We start from the raw sequence: 20501 nt of genomic DNA on the forward strand, positions 1-20501 counted from the left end.
GAGGGGAAGAGGTGCTCTTTGCATTTTTTCTTTGCTATTCAAATTTTTGGGAGTGAGGCAAGGCTGGGTGGCCTCTCCTTTAATGCCAGGAGTATTACAGATAAAACGGATGAGTTAAGGGTGAGGATTGACATGTGGATTTGTTATATAGTAGTGATCACTGAGACGTGGTTAGGTGAGCAGCAGGATTGACAGGTCAGCATTCTGGGATATAGAATCTGCAGGTGAGACAGGGGAGGGGGTAAAAGAAGAGGAGGAATTGCATTATTAGTTAAGGAGTCAGTTACTGCAGTAAGGAGAGATGATATCTTGGAGGGGGCATCGAAGGAAGCTTTGTGCGTAGAGCTTAGGAATAAAAAAGGGGCAGCCACATTGTTAGGTGTTTATTATAGACCCCCAGCTAGTCAGCAGGAAATTGAGGAGCAAATACATGCAAAATTTGCAGAGGTGTGTAAAAACAATAACAATAATATTAGGTGATTTCAACTTTCCCAACATTAATTGGGATGGGCATAGTTTTAAGGGCTTGGATGAAGTGGATTTCTTGAAATGTGCACAGGAAAACTTTTTAGGTCAATATGTAGAGGGACCAACAAGGGACGGTGCATTGCTGGACCTAATTCTGGGGAATGAAGCTGGACAGGTGGCTGAGGTGGTGGTGGGGGAGCATTTTAGTGATAGCGACCACAACATGGAAAAGCTTAAGTTTGTTGTGGACAAAGAAATAGACAAGTTGCAAAAAAAGGTTTGGATTGGGGGAGAGTGGATTTTAGTAAAATAAGCCAGGATCTGGCCAAAGTAGACTGGGAACAGTTACTTGTGGGGAAATCAACAGAAGAACAGTAGGGGGCATTCAAAAAGGAAATGGGGAGGGTACAGGCTCAACATGTTCCCTCTCAGGTGATAGGAACAGAGAACCATGGATGACCAGAGATATTCAGGATACGATGAGAAGGAAAAGAGAGGCTTTTAGCAGGTACAAGGGGAGCGGAGGCATTAGTGGAGTACAGACAGTGCAGGGTGGAGCTTAAGAAAGCAATTAGGAGAGCAAAGAGGGGATATGAGAAAGCTCTGGCTGGTAAAAAGTAGGGAAATTCCCAAGATATTCTATAAGTATATCAATGGGAAGAGGATAACCAGGGAAAGAGTAGGGCCTATAAGGGACCAAGGGGGCAATCTATAGGTGGAGCCAGAGGACATCGCTAGAGTTTGAATGAATACTTCACGTCCATCTTCACCCAAGAGAATGAGGATGAAGGTATGGAACTCGGGGAGAGAGACTGTGAGGTTCTTGAGCAAAATCATATAGGGAGTGACAAGGTATTGGAGCTGTTGGTAGGCTTAAAAATGGACAAGTCTCCAGGTCCGGATGATTTGTGGCCCAGACTGCTGAGGGAGGCAGGGGAGGAGATCACAGGGGCTCTGACCCAAATGTTTAATTCCTCTTTGGCCACAGGAGAGGTGCCAGAGGATTGGAGAACAGCTAATGTGGTTCGGCTATTTAAGAAGAGTTGTAGAGATAAGCCCGGGAACTACAGGCCAGTGAGTCTCACGTCAGTGGTAGGGAAACTATTGGAGAAAATTCTGAAGTAGAGAATCTATCTCCACTTGGAGAGGCAAGGTTTGATCAGGGATAGTCAGCATGGCTTTGTCAGAGGGAGGTCATGCCTAACAAATTTGATTGAATTATTTGAGGAGGTGACCAGGTGTGTAGATGAGGGTAGTGTAGTTGATGTAGTTTATATGGATTTCAGCAAAGCGTTTGACAAGGTCCCACATGGGAGACTTATAAAGAAGGCAAAGGCACATGGGATACAGGGTAATTTGATATGGTGGATTCAAAATTGGCTTAGTTGTGGGAGGCAGAGGGTGATGACAGAAGGATGCTTTAGTGACTGGAAGCCAGTGTCCAGTGGCGTACCACAGTGATCTGCACTGGGTCCCCTATTATTTGTCATTTATATAAACCACATAGATGACTATGTGGGAGGTAGGATTAGTAAGTTTGCAGATGACACAAAGATTGGCCAGGTGCTTAACAGTGAGGTTGAGCGTTTTGGGCTACAGGAAGATATAGACGGGATGGTCAAATAGGCAGATAAGTAGCAGATGGAATTTAACCCTGAAAAGTGTGAGGTGATACACTTTGGAAGGAGTAATTTGACAAGGAAGTATTCAATGAACAGCATGGCACTAGGAAGTTCTGAGGAACAAAGGGACCTTGGTGTGTGTGTCCATAGATCTCTGAAGGTAGAGGAGCATTTTAGTGGGGTGGTGAAAAACGCATTTGGGACACTTGCCTTTATCAATCGAGGCATAGATTACAAAAGTAGGGAGGTCATGTTGGAGTTGTTTAGAACCTTGGTGAGGCCACAGCTGGAGTACTGTGTGCAGTTCTGGTCGCCACATTATAGAAAGGATGGGATTGCACTGGAGGCGGTGCAGAGGAGATTCACCAGGATGTTGCCTGGGATGAAACATTTAAGTTATGAATACTTGGGTTGTTTTCGTTGGAGCAGAGAAGACTGAGGGGTGACCTGATCGAAGTGTACAAGATTATGAGGGGCATGGACAGGGTGGATACGGAGCAACTGTTCCCCTAGTTGAAGGGTCAGTCACAAGGGGACATAAGTTCAAGGTGAGGGGCAGGAGGTTTAGGGGGGATGTGAGGAATAACTTTTTTACCCAGAGGGTGGTGAGGGTCTGGAATGCGCTGCCTGGGAGGGTGGTGGAGGAGGTTGCCTCACATCCTTTTAAAGTACCTGGATGAGCACTTGGCACGTCATAACATTCAAGACTATGGCACGCAAAAAATGCAATACCTGCCCCTTCACTTCCTCTCTCCTCACCGTCCAAGGACCCAAACACTCCTTTCAAGTGAAGCAGCATTTCACTTGCATTTCCCCCAACTTAGTCTACTGCATCCGTTGCTCCCAATGTGGTCTCCTCTACATTGGAGAGACCAAATGTAAACTGGGCGACCGCTTTGCAGAACACCTGCGGTCTGTCCGCAAGAATGACCCAAACCTCCCTGTCGCTTGCCATTTCAACACTCCAACCTGCTCTCTTGCCCACATGTCTGTCCTTGGCTTGCTGCATTGTTCCAGTGAAGCCCAACGCAAACTGGAGGAACAACACCTCATCTTCCGACTAGGGACTTTACAGCCTTCTGGACTGAATATTGAATTCAACAACTTTAGGTCGTAAGCTCCCTCCCCCTTCCCCACCCCCTTTCTGTTTCCCCCTTCCCCCTTTTTTTTCCAATAAATTATAAAGATTTTCCTTTTCCCACCTATTTCACCTATTTCCATTGTATAAAAAAAACCCCACTAGAGCTATACCTTGAGTGCCCTACCATCCATTCTTAATTAGCACATTCGTTTAGATAATATCACCAACTTTAATTTTAACACCTATGTGTTCTATTGTACTATTGTCGTTGACATCTTTTGATGATCTGCTTCTATCACTGCTTGTTTGTCCCTACAACCACACCCCCCCCCTCCACCTCTTTGTCTCTCTATCTCTCCGCCCCCCACACACACACCTTAAACCAGCTTATATTTCAACTCTTTCTTGGACTCGAACGCAAGTTCTGTCGAAGGGTCATGAGGACTCGAAACGTCAACTCTTTTCTTCTCCGCCGATGCTGCCAGACCTGCTGAGTTTTTCCAGGTAATTCTGTTTTTGTTTTGGATTTCCAGCATCCGCAGTTTTTTTGTTTTTATCCCTTAGAATCTTACATGTTCCAATCAAATGACCTCTTACTCTTCTAAACTGCAGCAGATACAAGCCTAGTCTGTCCAAACTTTCCTCATAAGACAGCCTGCCCATTCCAAGAATTAGTCCAGTAAACCTTCCCTGAACTGTTTCCAATGCATTTACATCCTTCATTGATTAGGAGACCAATACTGTACACAATAATCTAAATGTGGTCTAACCAGTGCCCTGTACAACTGAAGCATAACCTTCCTACTTTTGTAAATAATTCCCCTCACAATAAATGAGAACATTCTATTAGCTTTCCTAATTACTTGCTGTACCTGCATACTAACCTTTTGCGATTCATGCACTAGGACACACAAATCCCTCTGCATCTCAGAGCTCTGCAATCTCTCACTATTTAGATTTTTTTTTTATTCTTCCTGCCAAAATGGACAAATTCACATTTGCCCACTTTGTACTCTTTTTTTTATTATTCATTCCCAGGATATGGGCTTCACTGGTTGAACCAGCATTTATTGCCCATCCCTAGTTGCCCTTGCGAAGGTGGTGGAGAGCTGCCTTCTTGAACCGCTGCAGTCCATGTGGTGTAGGTAAACCTGTTAAGAAGGGAATTCTAGGATTTTGACCCAGTGACAGTGAAGGAATGGCGATATATTTCCAAGTCAAGGTGGTGAGTGACTGGGAGGAGAACTTCCAGGTGATAGTGTTCCATCTATCTGCTGCTCTTGTTCTTCTAGATGGTAGTGGTCATGGGTTTGGAAGGTGCTGTGAAGGAACCTCGGTGAATTCCTGCAGTGCATCTTGTAGATGATGCCCACTGCTGCTACTGTGCGTCGGTGGTGGAGGGAGTTTGTGGATGGGATGCTTTGTCCTGGACAGTGTCAAGCTTCTTGAGTGTTGTGGGATCTGCATTCATCCAGGCAAGTGGGGAGTATTCTATTACACTCCTGACTTGTGCCTTGTAGGTGATAGACAGGCTTTGGGGAGTCAGGAGGTGAGTTATTCATCGCATCTCCCTAGCCTCTGACCTGCTCTTATAACCATAGTACTTATATGGCTCGTCCAGTTCAGTTTCTGGTCAATGGTAACTCCCAGGATGTTGATAGTGGGGCTTCAGTGATGGCAATGCCATTGAACATCAAGGGGTGACGGTTGGATTCTCTCTTGTTGGAGATGGTCATTGCCTGACACTTGAGTGGCACAAATGTTACTTACCACTTGTCAACCCACATCTAGATATTGTCCAGGTCTTGCTGCATTTGGACATGGACTGCTTCAGTATCTGAGGAGTCGCGAATGGTGCTGAACATCATGCAATCATCAGTGAACATCCTTACTTCTGACCTTATGATGGAAGGAAGGTCATGGTCTAAACAGCTGAAGATGGTTGGGCCGAGGACACTACCCTGAGGAACTCCTGCACTGATGTCCTGGCGTTGAGATGACTGACCTCCAACAAACATAACCGTCTTCCTTTGTGCTGGGTATGACTCCAGCCAGCGGAGAGTTTCCCCCCTGATTCCCATTGGCTCCAGTTTTGCTAGGGCTCCTTGATACCACACTCGGTCAAACGCTACCTTGACGTCAAGGGCAGTCACTCTCACCTCACCTCAGGCGTTCAGCTCTTTTGTCCATGATTTAACCAAGGCTGTAATGAGGTCAGGAGCTGAATGGCCCTGGCAGAACCCAAACTGGGCATCAGTAAGCAGGTTATTGCTAAGCCAGATCCATTTACCAGATCTTTTCACATTCATTTAACCTATCTGTATCCCTTTGTAACCTCCTTATATTTTCTTCACAACTAGTTTCCTGGCTATCTTTGTATCATCAGTAAATTTAGCAGCCATCCATTCAGTCCCTTCATCCAAATCATTTATTTAGACGTAAAAAGTTGAGGCCCCAGTATTGATCCCTGTGGCACGCCAATCGTTGGAATGATAAAGCATGGGATTCCATCCAACCCAATGTACATCTGTTAGCTCTTTGGTAGAGCTGTCTAATTAATCCCACGCTCCTGCCCATGCTCTGTGGCCCTGTAGATTGTTCCCTTTCAATTATTTATCCTATTCATGTAAGCCATTTCAGTCTGCCACTATCACTACTCTAATTCTTACACATCTCTGTGATTTGCTCTTGATTATCTCCCTCACTGTGTAGAGGTCAATAAAATACCCCCAGTAGCATGAATATGCAATTTTTGCTTCTCAACTCTAAGCAAATGGATACTGTCCTTGACCCCTCAAGGACAACCTCTCTTATTTCCAGCACTACAATGTCTTCACTAATCAGTGCTGATACCCCACTTCACTTTTTCCCTTCTCTATTTTCTCAAAACATTTAATCTGTAAATACTAAACACCAGTCTTCACCAATGTCACCCTTGTTATGACCACTAGATCATATTTCCACAACTCATGAACCTTGTCCCTTACACTTTGGGCAGGATTTCCCAGCCCTGCCTGCTGGTGGGATTTACTGGTGCCACTAAAGTCAATGGTTTGTGTTTACAGACAGGCATTGTAATTTTTTATCCATTCATGGGTGTCACTGGCTACCAGCATTTACTGCCCATTCTTAATTTCCCTTGTTTAAAGGGCATTTAAGAGTCAACCACATTGCTGTGGGTCTGGAGCCACATGTAAACCAGACTAGACAAGGACAGTAGTTTCCCCTTCCCTAAGGGGCATTACTGAACCAGATGTGTGTTTTTTACAACAATTGTGGTCATTATCAGACTTTTAATTCTGGATTTTTATTGAATTAAAATTTCACCATTGGCTGTGATGAGATTTGAATCCAGGTCCCCAGAGAATTACCCTGGGTCTCTGGCATGCTAGTTCAATGCCAATACCACTACACCATCACCTCCCCCCATAAACCTATCCTTGTAATCATTGTAGTTCTTCATCTGCTCCTATCTAAAATGAAACTACTTCCTTCTCCAGTACTATCCAACCCTCTCACTCCTTTTTGCACCTTGTTCCTCTTTTCTACTTCTATATGTTGGTGCCCACCCCTGCCAATTTGGTTTAAACCCTCACCAAACACACTAGTGAACCTCATTGTGAGGACATTGGTCCCAATCCTGTTGAGGTGAAACCAGCCTCTTTTGAATACGTGCCTCCTGCCCCGGAAATGGTCCCAATGGCCCAAGAATCTGAAATGCTCCCTGCTGCAATATGCCTCAAGTCACACATTAATCCTCACTATCTTCCTGTTTTTATTCTTGCCAGCATTTGCCACAGGGACTAAACCAGAGATTTCTATCTTCAAGGTCCCACTTTTTAACTTCCTCCCGAGCACCTCAAAATCTGACGATAGGACCTCAGTACCTGTGCTTGCCTTGTGTTTGGTACCGAAGTGTACATTAACTCTTGGCTCACTCCTTTTCCACTGCAGTATATTCTGCACCTTCTCCTTGATATCCTTTACCCTGGTATTATAACACAGCCAATGGTAAAGGCTGAGTTGTTCAAATCCTAGAGGGAAACTTGAAACAACTGTCATACCAAGTTTTGCAATTTGTCTGTTTTGAGATGCAGGCTTTCAATTCAGTAGCAATAAGACCATAAAGTCTCAAGAGGTTTTTAATAAAACTAAATTAAACATTTATTAATACAAGAAATATTGTAAACACACATATGTCTACAAAATTACTGCTGTAGTAACTTCAAAAATCCACTAATTAATCTGACTCTCGGTTACACCCTTGTTAATGCAACAGTAAATGTTGGAGATTTAAACGGACACTTGGCAAAGCACATCCTGGACAGTTGCATTCAAGATGAGTTTCTTTCAGCTCTGGGTCCTTGCAGACAGCAGCTTGAGGCTTACAGGCTGGAGGCTTCTCACATTTGTTGGATCTTAAAATGCCTCTACCTTTCCCCTTTATACATATCTTTCTCTTTAAATGTAAATTTTCCATTGTATCATTAGGCTTTTAACTTTACCTCTTCTAACAATAATATCCATTCATCACACCAATTTTATTAGTAAGATGAAAAAAAAATAAACACATTGCTTGGCACATAGCTAGGTGTAATATTTCACCTGCAGTCTTGAATGGTTTATTTTGACAAATGCAAATTTACATTTTACTGTTCACCCTCCTTACATTTACCAAATTAACATCTCAAAACTGCTATACATTAAAACACCCAGACTAACTGGCTTTAATCCAGTTAAGGTACACATAGACACACACATAGACACAGACCTCACTAGAACTCTATTTTAAAAAATAATTTCCAATAACATTATAGACATTATTATCTCTTCATGACACTGGGGTGTAGGGAGGCAACACACCATAAGGGACTCACGGTCACAGAAATCCCCTTCTGCCTCCTGATTATGGAATCTCCTATATTGACTGCACTTCTACCTTCTATTGTTTCGTGCTGTGCAGTCCCTTGCCCATCAGTGCCATGGTCTGAACTGCATTCCTACAAGGTGTTGCCACTCTAGCAGTCTCTGATGTTGAGTGCCGATTTGTGACTTGCACACTTCCCAAAGACTCCTGCAGTTCCTGCCTCTTCCTACTTGTTCAGATGGCCACCCATCTAGTAGGATGAACTCTGATTGCATATGGGATGGACAACTCCTAGAACTATAATCCAGGCAAGTCTAGGCCTCCTTGATTTTCCCCAGATCCAGCTGTCCCTCAAGCCCCGAAACTCTAAGCTTAAACTCAAATAGTTGGAGATCCTTCCAACACATGTAGTCCCCCCAAGACATATGACACATCCTGAATTTTTCACATGGCACAGATATTTCAAACAACAGGTCTCAGCTGCCCATCTGTTTCCTTTTTTGGAAACTAGCCCGTGGTTGATTAAGCTATTAAATTCAATTTAATCCTCCTGACATCAGCTTCCACTACCTCCTGCTTCCTGCTTGGCCTAAATAGCCAAGTGGTTATGGTACTGGGTTTGTAACCTCAAGATCAAGAGTTCAAATCTCACAATGGCAAACTATGAAACAATGTAACTTCATCTGAAACAGATGGAAGTGGGTTTGTACTCGAAAGAGTTACCTCCTGCTTCCTTTCTTGGACCACTCTTCATTCTTTACTATTTAAAAACCAGAACAGAAGCTTTTACTCATGGTGCCAAATTCCCTGAGTTTAGTACTTTGGTGAAGCATTCTTCCATGGAATTAGACTCCTTGCTCCATGCAGCTAGGTAAGTGCAGCCCTAAAAACACTCAACAACATCCAAGGCAAAGCAGCCTGCTTGATCAGCATCCCATTCGGTCTCTTAAATATACCCTCCCCCACCACCACAGTGGCAGCAGTGTGTAGCACTGCTCACCAAGGTTCCTTCAGCAGCACCTTTGGGCAGCATGTTCCCCCTGTCGGTGGGGGGGTGCGGTTTGTGTGGGTGCAGGCGGATTCCCGATCGGCGCCCTCAGTCGGGGGTGCGCCGCCATTTTCCGTGGGCGGGCCAGTTAATGCCCGCCCAGCGTGACGTTCGCCCGGAAGCACTGTGGGCTCCCTGTGCGGCCAGGGGGAGATTCCCTGAGCTGGGAGAAAGAGCACACAGATCTCCCTGAGGCAAAGTGCTGCCTCAGGGAGCTCAGCTCAGGATTGAAAACTTTATTAAAGGGAGAAAAAAATTATTCCTGACATGTCCCCTCATGTGACACTGTCACATGAGTCAGAACATTGCAATTACTTTTTAAAAAAAAATTTACACACATTTTAAATCCCTCATGAAACCTCATCCCGCCTGTGGATGAGGTTTCATGTTTTTTCGGAAGGTCGCCTAGTCTCTTCGCCTGCCCGCCTAACTTTAAGATTGGATGAGCAGGTCCATTAATTGGGTTAATTAATTTTGTAAAGGCTGTAAGTGGAGGCTGACAGTTCGATGGGCATGCAGCCAACTTGGCTGAGCGTCTGCCAAACTGAAAATCTAAATGCCGCAGGGTGACATTGGGATGCATGCCCGACGTCAGCCTGCATCATTTTACACATCGACAAGCAGACCCCGCCACTGCTCGCTGACCGGAAGATGCAGCCCTTTGAAACACTCAACCTCTGCTGCCTAGGTGGACAAGGGCAGCAGCTGCATGGGAAGACCACTTGCAAGTTCGTTTCCAAGTCACACACCATCCTGACTTGGAACTGTATTGTCATTTCTTCACTGTCACCGGTTCAAAATCCTGGAACTCCCTTCCTGACAGCACCATGGGTGCATCTACACCAAAGGACTGCTGCAGTTCAGAGCATCACCTTCTGAAGGCCTTTTCTTCAGTTCTCTGTCTGAAGGCAGGTCTGACTCATGGCACACAACGTCCACCACAGGCAGTTCAAGGAGGCAGGTCCTAAATCCACCGCAGCCAGCACAGGAATTGAATCCCATGCTTTTGGCACCAAACAGATTCACACTGGCCGTCAAGCAGACTGAGTCAACTGGCACTCCCCCAAAGGTGTCTGAGGTCCTGTGGCAATATACACTTTTATACATATGTTGGAGCTATGGATAGTGATAGCAAAGGCTGCATTTCTTCCCATCACCTGGCTGACCAGGTATATCACCCAGTCTTACCTGTTTGGTTGTTATGAACTTAGCCATCAAGTCCTGGAATGGTACTTGAGCCCAGAGCATTTGGTTCAGAAGCAGAGAGGCTGCCCACTGCACCACAAGACCTTGTATAAAGGACATTTAAAGATGGGCAATAAATGCCGACCTTTCCATGATGTCTGCATCACATGATTATATAAAACAATCACTGCCCAGTTTAATACTCAGCCTGTTAAATACTCCTATTATCGTTATTCTATAATTCTTAGACATCTCAATCATTCCTTTGCACATCTATTCGTCTGTTTCCTTCCCATTATTTGGTGACCAAGTCAAGTTAAAGCTGTTTTCCATATTTAAAACCACTACCACTCTTTTTCTCTTCCTTGAATTTTCCTGTACATACATCATATCATACATCATACATCATCTGTAATTTCAGCTATCATACTTTGTGTATTTGCGCATATGCACTTTAAACTTAGACTTCTTGATATTTTCTTTGATCCCACTTAATTCTGTATTTTTGAACTCTATCTCTCCTAGCTCCACTGTACATCTTGTTTCTCCTTTTCAAAAGTACTTATTGATGCCCAACCTGCTGTCAAATTAATTTTAGCCTTACATGGCTAAAGTTTGGTTTTTGTAGAGAGAACTCCCAGCTCCCAGCAATACTGTCATTGCAAGAGAGGACAATAGGTGCAAGAAGAGAATAGTCTGATGTACACGTACAGCAACCTGGAGCTGCACTTTCCAAATGAGAAGTGAAACTTTTACTACAAGTCAGACCATCCCCCAGAGCAATAATTGTAAAATGGGAACATATCATGGATCAGGAACATAGAGAAATAAGTTTGTACCAAGCAAAATTTCTGTTTGGTAACTCAGCTTTGTTCTGTTCTTCCCTTGCTATATTAGTAGAGTTTATTCTGGTGTAGCACTCAATATCTCACTCCCATGTTCAGATAGTGTGCATCCTACATGGACAGACTAGTGCTAACTAAACTTGCTCCTTTCTGTTTTTCTTTCCCAGTCTCCTTTTGCCGAGAGGGTTCCAGGTATCGCACTATGATTCAAATGGGACTCTGGTGACAGAGAAGGAGACTGAACTGGTGAGAAAATTCTTGGAAACTGAAACCAGACTGAAATTCATTGATTTTTAAATGCACTGAATGTGGATATATATTCCTCTTCCCTCTTCCTGCTAGTTCCTCCATCTTATAGATTGCACACACTGCTGCTACTGTGTGTTGGAGATGGAAGGAGTGACTGTCTGTGGATGGGGTGACAGTCAAGCAGGCTGCTTGTCCCGGATGGTGTCGAGCTTCTTGAGTGTTGTTGGAGTCGCACTCATCCAGGCAAGTGGAGAATGGTCCATCACACTCCTGACTTGTGCCCTAGAGATGATGGACAGACTTTGGAGAGTTAGGAGATGAATGACTCTTCACAGAATTCCCACCTTCTGACCTACTCTTGTAGCCACAGTATTTATATGGCTGGTGCAGTTCAGTTTCTGGTCAATGGTAGACCCCAGGATGTTGATGGTGGGGTATTAAGTGAATGTTAAGGGAAGATGGATGGATCCATTCTTGTTGGCGATTGTCATTGCCTGGCACACATGTATTGCACATGTTACTTGGCACTTATCATTAACATATCAAATGTTGCATTAATGTTAAAAATTTCTAGTTTCAGCAGTGACCATGGAGCATGGTCTGGTTGTTGGATGACTGGCCACTGTCAATGAATCTTGACACCCTCTGTTTCATCCTCCTCTGGGTCTCTCTCCAGTGTTAGTCAATCTGAAAACCCCAGGCTCTGCTGTCTGAGACACTCTCAATGTTTTTATGTGGAAAAGTTGCCAGTGAGTTCCCATGGGATGTTATGAGTAACATAACATCAGGAACTTTAATGCACAAATTTAACCATCTTTCTACAGTACCGCTGCTGCTACGAGGGTTCCGTCAGAAAATTCCCCGGATCCCAGGTCTCTGCGACCATCTGCTCAGGACTCAGGTAAAAAAAACCTGACAATTACTCCTCAGTTTGTTACTTAGTTTAGTGAACACTGGACATAAATATTGAACCTGTAGCCTGTTAGTTCAGTTGGTGTAATTGTTACTCACTGTGTGACTGTACTGGGACGTATTTATTCAGCAGAGTAAGGGTTACTCACTGTGTAACTGCACTGGGATGTGTTCATTCAACAGGGTAAGGATTACTCACTGTGTGACTGTACTGGGATGTGTTTATTCAGCAGAGTAAGGATTACTCACTGTGTAACTGTACTGGGATGTGTTTATTCAGCAGAGTAAGGATTACTTACTGTGTAACTGTACTGGGATGTGTTTATTCAGCAGGGTAAGGGTTACTCACTGTGTAACTGTACTGGGATGTGTTTATTCAGCAGGGTAAGGATTACTCACTGTTAAACTGTACTGGGATGATTTTATTCAGCAGAGTAAGGATTACTCACTGTGTAACTGTACTGGGATGTGTTTATACAGCAGAGTAAGGGTTACTCACTCTGTGACTGAACAGGGATGTGTTTATTCAGCAGAGTAAGGGTTACTCACTGTGTGCCTGTATTAGGATATGTTTATTCAGCAGGGTAAGGATTACTCACTGTATAACCGTACTGGGAAGTGTTTATACAGCAGGGTAAGGATTACTCACTGTGTAACTGTACTGGGATGTGTTTATTCAGCAGGGTAAGGATTACTCACTGTTAAACTGTACTGGGATGATTTTATTCAGCAGAGTAAGGATTGCTCACTGTGTAACTGTACTGGGATGTGTTTATACAGCAGAGTAAGGGTTACTCACTCTGTGACTGAACAGGGATGTGTTTATTCAGCAGAGTAAGGGTTACTCACTGTGTGCCTGTATTAGGATATGTTTATTCAGCAGGGTAAGGATTACTCACTGTGTAACTGTACTGGGATGTGTTTATTCAGCAGGGTAAGGATTAGTCACTGTGTAACTGTACTGGGATGATTTTATTCAGGAGAGTAAAGATTAATCACTGGGTGACTGTACAGGGATGTGTTTATTCAGCAGGGTTAGGATTACTCACTGTTTAACTGTACTGGGATGATTTTATTCAGCAGAGTAAGGATTATTCACTGTTGTAACTGTACTGGGATGTGCGTATTCAGCAGGGTAAGGATTACTCACTGTTTAACTGTACTGGGATGTGTTTATTCAGCAGGGTAAGGATTACTCACTGTGTAACTGTACTGGGATGTGTTTATTCAGCAGAGTAAGGATTACTCTCTGGGTGACTCTACAGGGATGTGTTTATTCAGCAGGGTAAGGATTACTCACTGTTTAAATGTACTGGGATGATTTTATTCAGCAGAGTAAGAGTAACTCACTCTGTAACTGTATTGGGATGTGTTTATTCAGCAAGGTAAGGGTTACAAACTGTGTAACTGTACTGGGATATGTTGATTCAGCAGGGTAAGCGTCACTCACTGTGTGACTGTACTGGGATGTGTTTATTCAGCAGAGTAAGGGTTACTCACGGTGTGACTGTATTGGAATGTGTTTATTCAGCAGGGTAAGAGTTACTCACTCTGTAACTGTACTGGGATGTGCTTATTCAGCAGGTTAAGGATTACTCACTGTGTGACTGTACAGGGATGTGTTTATTCAGCAGGTTGAGGATTACTCACTGTGTAACTGTACTTGGATTTGTTTATTCAGCAGGGTAAGGGTTACTGACTGTGTAACTGTACTTGGATGTGTTTAGTCAGCAGGGTAAGGGTTACTGACTGTGTAACTGTACTGGGATGTGTTTATTCAGCAGGGTAAGGATTACTCACTGTGTAACTGTACTGGGATGTGTTTATTCAGCAGGGTAAGGATTACTCACTGCTTAAATGTACTGGGATGATTTTATTCAGCAGAGTAAGAGTAACTCACTGTGTAACTGTATTGGGATGTGTTTACTCAGCAAGGTAAGGGTTACAAACTGTGTAACTGTACTGGGATATGTTGATTCAGCAGGGTAAGCATTACTCACTGTGTGACTGTACTGAGATGTGTTTATTCAGCAGGGTAAGATTACTCACTGTGTGACTCTACTGGGATGTGTTTATTCAGCAGAGTAAGGGTTACTCACTTTGTGACTGTACTGGGATGTGTTTATTCAGCAGAGTAAGGGTTACTCACTGTGTGACTGTATTGGGATGTGTTTATTCAGCAGGGTAAGGGTTACTCACTGAGTAACTGTACTGGGATGTGTTTATTCAGCCGGTTAAGGATTACTCACTGTGTAACTGTACTGGGATGTGTTTATACAGCAGGGTAAGGATTACTGACTGTGTAACAGTACTGGGATGATTTTATTCAGCAGAGTAAGGATTACTCTCTGGGTGACTCTACAGGGATGTGTTTATTCAGCAGGGTAAGGATTACTCACTGTTTAACTGTACTGGGATGATTTTATTCAGCAGAGTAAGGATTACTCACTGTGTGACTGTACTGGGATGTGTTTATTCACCAGGGTAAGGATTACTCACTGTGTAACTGTACTGTGATGATTTTATTCAGCAGAGTAAGGATTACTCACTGTTTGACTGTATTGGGATGTGTTCCTTGAGTGGGGTAAGAGTTACTCACTGTGCAACTGGAGACTTAATTTCTATTCAGTAAAGGAAGGGTTCAAATTTAGTGCTTTCTCTCTTGTGTTTTGTCTCCCTTTTTCTCCTTTCCAGTGCTCTGATTGTTTTCGTTAATCGAACTTACATCATTGAGCATCTTGAGGGGGACAAACTTGGCCGACATGTGTTATACAGACCTGAAGATCTCCCCCCAGCATCGAGTAACTGTGGAGTCAAAAATACTTCCCCTGTGTTAACCCTGACTGAGCACCTTCAGCGTTCACAGAGGGTGAGTAATGAGCACAGCAGCTAACTGACTAAAAACAACAAACGATCTATATATATATTATAACCCACAAATACACCATTCAGTCCAATCAGCTCATGTTGGGACTTACCCTCCACTCATGCAAAAAGTTCGAATCATATTTACCCACCATGTTCCCATTCCCATTTCCCTCATCCCTCTCTCCTGCCTAAACCCAAATGTTAACATAGTTTCTGCCTCAACCATTAATTCTGGAAGTGAATCCTAGAGCCTCACGATTCTCTGTATGAAGAAGGTTTGCCTATTCTAAATCTTCTCCATTTAGTCTTGTATCTCTGTATCTCTGGCCTCTCATTCCAGACCCTCAGTTACTGTAAACAATCTGCTTCTATTCATCTGTCCCATCCTATCACCATTTGAAACATTTCATCATTTACTGATAAACAAACAGTGATCAGCAGAGTTCAGGAGAAATATATTCCACTAAAACACACAAACAAACTAGCCAATGATGAAATTCTATGGATGGATAAAGTGATAAACGTGAAATTGAAACTAAAGAAAAAGCCGCACCCATTGGACCCCTTGGCCCACCTCATTTCCCAACAACATTCCAACGTTTTTAAATGTTATGACAGTTTCTGCCTCATTCAGGCACTGAATTCTAGTTCCCAGCCACCCTCTGGGTGAAATAATTTCTCCTCAAACCTCCTCCCATTCACGACATTTTAATTTCTTTAGCTACCTATAGAACCATCATTTCGTTCAAGTGCTTAGTCCCATATAAAAACAAGCATTTTATTCAGAGCTGCACAGCAAAGACTTGGAGTTGTCAGTCAAACTGTGAACTGACAGGCACGTCGCCTCCTACATCTTACCCTGAGGCCTGGATTCTCACTGTCCGGTCAGAAGAGCATATTCAGGGAAAATCCTGAGTCTCAAACCCAACTCGGTCGAAAATGCCCTTGATGTTCTAAAATTTCAGGATCAGGTGTAAATAGGCCTGTTACCCACTGGAAGCAATGCAGAGGAAACCAAAGGCGTTGCAAGCTGCAGGGGCAGGCTGTACAAAAGGCCTGACTCATTGTTCTGAGACATTTAAGAAAAACAAGAAATCAAAAAAAGCCTTCTAGCCCTCACTGCCCACATTCCAACGTCCCCTACATATTCCCTATGCCCCATCCATGCCATCTCATGCTACCTCATGCCTCCACCTATGCCCCCATGGCCCCTCCTACCTCCCCATGTCCAACTATCTCCCTCTACCCACTCCCAATGCCCTTTATACCCCTATGCCAACTTAGTGCCAAGTCATGCAAACTGCTTTTACAATGTCCAAGCTAACTCAGCCAGTATCCACCATGGGCATGTCTCAGGAGCCATGCTGAGATGAAATAAAGTTCTAAGTGTACATTAGAGACTTTTTTTTAACAAAAATCTCATTCATAAAAACCTATTCAAGGCATTTAAATTTCTTTAACTACTCAATCCCATAAAAGACCATCATTTCATTCAAGTGCTTAATCCCATATAAAAGCAAGCATTTTTATTCATAGCTGCACAGCAAAGACTTGGAGCTGTCAGTCAAACTGTGAACTGTGATAATGATATGTTGTGGAATCAGTCATGCAGCACAAATCCTATATGTTATGCCAACAGACAGAGTGAAATTGGAAGCACAGATTTGTTTTTTTAATTGCAAGCTATATTTTTTAAAAGATTTTTTTAAAAGTTAATTCACGGGATATGGGCTTCGCTGGCTGGGCCAGCATTTATTGCCCATTTCTAGTTGCTCTTGAGAAGGTGGTGGTGAGCTGCCTTCTTGAGCCGCTGCAGTCCATGTGGTGTAGGTACACCCACAGTGCTGTTAGGAAGGGAGTTCCAGGGTTTTGACCCAGCGCCAGTGAAGGCAGCAGATTAAAATGCCTTCAGAGGTTGACAGTTCCACATAGCTTATCCACTTTTTATACACAATCACGTCTATATTTACCAATTCCAAATGGCACCATATCTCTGCCAAAGGGCACCTTACTGTTCCAAATCGATACGTGGACCGATCCAAGAGAGCAGCCTCTACTTCTCCAAATAACTGCAGCAGCTTTTTCGCCTTTTCCCCAAGATCTGAAGCCCACGAGTCAGATTTTGCACATGTGACTAATGAAAATTGTACCTTTTCAATATGCAACTGCCTCCAGGAACCTTGCATGAGCAAACTACAACCTGAACAAAGAACAAAGAACAAAGAAAAGTACAGCACAGGAACAGGCCCTTCGGCCCTCCAAGCCTGCGCCAATCATATTGCCTGTCAAACTAAAACATTTTGCACTTCCGGTGTCCGTATTCCTCTATTCCCATCCTACTCATGTATTTGTGAAGCTGCCTCTTAAACACCACTATCGTACCTGCTTCCACCACCTCCTCTGGCAGTGAATTCCAGACACTCACTACCCTCTGTGTAAAAAACTTACCCCGCACATCTCCTTTATAGTTTTCTCCTCTCACCTTAAATCTTTGTTCCTTAGTAATTGACTCTTCCACCCTGGGAAAAAGCTTCTGACTATCTACTCTGTCCATGCCACTCACAATTTTGTAAACTTCTATCAAGTCGCCCCTCAATCTCCTTCAATCTAGTGAGAACAATCCGAGTTTCTCCAACCTTTCCTCATAGCTAATAACCTCTGGACCAGGCAGCATCCTGGTAAACCTCCTCTGCATCCTCTCTAACACCTCCATATCCTTCTAGTAATGTGACGACCAGAATTGCACGCAATATTCCAAGTGTGTACCTGCCCTTGCTCCTCTTCTCCCCCACTCCCTCTCCACCCCCTCCCCCGCAATTAAAATGTGGGTGTCGGGTTTGGGAACACGCCTTATGGAATCAGGGGTCTGGTACAATTTTGGCTGAACCTGAGATCTTTTCCACCTCTGCAAATATTCAAGCCTAAATCTAAGAGGGTGGTGACAAGCCCCTTGAGTGTTGTTGGGAGCTGCGCTCATCCAGTCAAGTGGAGAGCATTCCTGACTTGTGCCTTGTAGATGGTGGGCAGGCTTTGGGGAGTCAGGAGGTGACTTGCTTGTCACAGGATTCCTAGCCTCTGCCCTGCTCTTGTAGTCACAGTATTTTTATGGCTAGTCCAGTTCAGTTTCTGGTCAATGGGAACCCCCAGGATGTTGATACTGTGGGTTCAGTGATGGTAATGCCATTGAACATCAAGGGGCAATGTTTGGATTCTCTCTTGTTGAGGATGGTCATTGCCTGACATTTGTGTGGCGTGAATGTTACTTGCCACTTGTCAGCTCAAGCCTGGATATTGTCCAGGTCTTGCTGCATTTGGACAGGGACTGCTTCAGTATCTGAGGAGTTGCGAATGGTGCTGAACATTGTACAATCATCAGCGAACATCCCCACTTCTGACTTTCTGATGGAAGGAAGATTATCTTCATTTTCCCATTGACTCCAGTTTCGCTAGGGCTCCTTGATGCCAAACTCGGCAAAATGCTGCCTTGTTGTCAAGGGCAGTCAATCTCACTTCAACTCTGGGCTTCAGCTCTTTTGTCCATGTTTGAACTAAGGCTGTAATGAGGTCAGGAGCTGAGTGACCCTGGCGGAATCCAAACTGAGCATCAGTGAGCAGGTTATTGCTGAGCAAATTTCGCTTGATAGCACTGGTTATGAGCCCTTCCATCTCTTTATTAATAATAGAGAGCAGATCGATTGGGTGGTAATTGGCAGGGTTGGATTTGGATGGGGTATCTGAAGAGGGGTGATTGGAAGGAATGGCCTCCCTGATCTGAACCCAAGTGTTGAGTTGTTATTGGACTTCTGTGATTTGGATTTGGCGTGTAGAACATGGGCCGGACAGTCAGGGGAGGCCCAAGCGTGCTGTGAGGGTTGCCTGGAAATGCTTGTGCGAAATGATTTCAATTCCCACCTCTGGAAGAATTTCTCTTGTATCCCAGGCAAGGTCAAGGATATGGAGTCCGAATGAGCCATGTTCAAGACCTCAATTGGTGAGGCGGTCGCAAACAGATGTGGCTTGAAAACAGTCAGTGCCTGTCGTGGTGGCAACCCTAGGACCCGCTGGCGGACATCAGCGGTGAGGGAGGTTGTCAAATCGAAGAATGAGGCCTTCCTGGCAATGCCCACTGATAGGTCTCCTCACTCAGTTGAGAGGTACTGGCAGGCCAGGGGATCTAGAGTAACAGCGGTCGCTGAAGCCAAACCTGGGGCTTGGGAGGAGTTTGGAGAGGCCATGGAGACTGACTATCGGATGGCTTTAAAGTTGTTCTGGTAAACCATTTGGCATCTTAGGAGTGGTTGGTGGGTGTTACCCGAGCTGCTCTCAGCAATGGTGGGAAAACGTTGAATTCAACTGAGGAGATCGCCGAGACATGGAAGGAACATTTTAAGGAACTCCTCAGCCCAGTGTGCATAGCCTCCTTATTGGAGGCAGTGCCAGATCCCTCTTGTGAGATTGGATCTATCGCTGTTGCTGAGGTCACTGTGCTGATCAAGGGGCTCCATAGCAGCAAGGCAGCAAGGGTGGATGAGATTCGGCCAGAGAGGCTGAAGGTGCTGGACAATGTTGGGCTAACGTGCCTCCACAATGTTGTATGGAAGGTGGGGTCAGTACCACTGGATTGGCAAACTGGGGTTGTGGCCCCATCTTTAAGAAGGGGGACCTGAGAGTGTGTTCCAACTATAAAGGGATCACATTACTCAGCCTCCCTGGGAAAGCCTATACCAGAGTGCTGGAGAGGAGACTTCATCCATCAGTCGAACCTCAGATTCAGGAGGAACAATGCAGATTCCACCCTGGCTGTGGAATAGTGGACCAGCTCTTTGCTCTCTCACAGATATTTGAAGTCGTGGAAGTTTGCTAATCCGGTCTACCTCTGGTCTGTAGACCTGGAGAAGGCACACGACTGCGTTCCCCAGGATACTTTGTGGGAGGTGCTATGGGATTATGAGGTGCCGGTGCCACTTCTGCGCGCTATCAGGTCCCTCTATTCGCGGATCGAGAGTTGTGTCCCCATTCTCAGCACTAGTCGAATTCATTGAAGGTGGGCGTTGGACTCTGCCAAGGGTGTGTCTTGTCCCCACTCTTGTTCATGATTTTCATGGACAGCTTATCAAGGCACAGCTGAGGTATGGAGGACATCCAATTTGGGGTCTTGAGGGTGGCATCTCTGCTGTTTGAAGATGTTGTGCTTCTTTCCTCATCCAGCTGTGATCTCCAGCGCGCACTCAAGCGTTTCGCTGCTGGGATGTGGATCAGCACCTCCAAACCTGAAAAGAGTAGGTTGCTCTCTCCAGGTGAGGGAGAACAGCTTTCCTGAGTGGAGGAGTTCAAATATCTCGGCATTTTGATCGCG

At 44.5% G+C, this 20501-nt stretch overlaps 1 protein-coding gene across 1 annotated transcript in view; it reads left to right on the top strand.

Moving 5' to 3' along the window:
• Positions 1-20501, top strand: part of LOC121276098 (disintegrin and metalloproteinase domain-containing protein 12-like) — a 772855-nt gene that overhangs the window by 562276 nt on the left and 190078 nt on the right. The window contains exons 4-6 of the mRNA XM_041184044.1: positions 11284-11362; positions 12190-12266; positions 14972-15146. Coding sequence (XP_041039978.1) covers positions 11284-11362; positions 12190-12266; positions 14972-15146 — 331 coding nt within the window. The remainder of the gene's footprint in view (positions 1-11283; positions 11363-12189; positions 12267-14971; positions 15147-20501) is intronic.

Source organism: Carcharodon carcharias, chromosome 1 (genome assembly GCF_017639515.1).
Source record: "Carcharodon carcharias isolate sCarCar2 chromosome 1, sCarCar2.pri, whole genome shotgun sequence".
Classification (NCBI taxonomy): Eukaryota; Metazoa; Chordata; class Chondrichthyes; order Lamniformes; family Lamnidae; genus Carcharodon; species Carcharodon carcharias.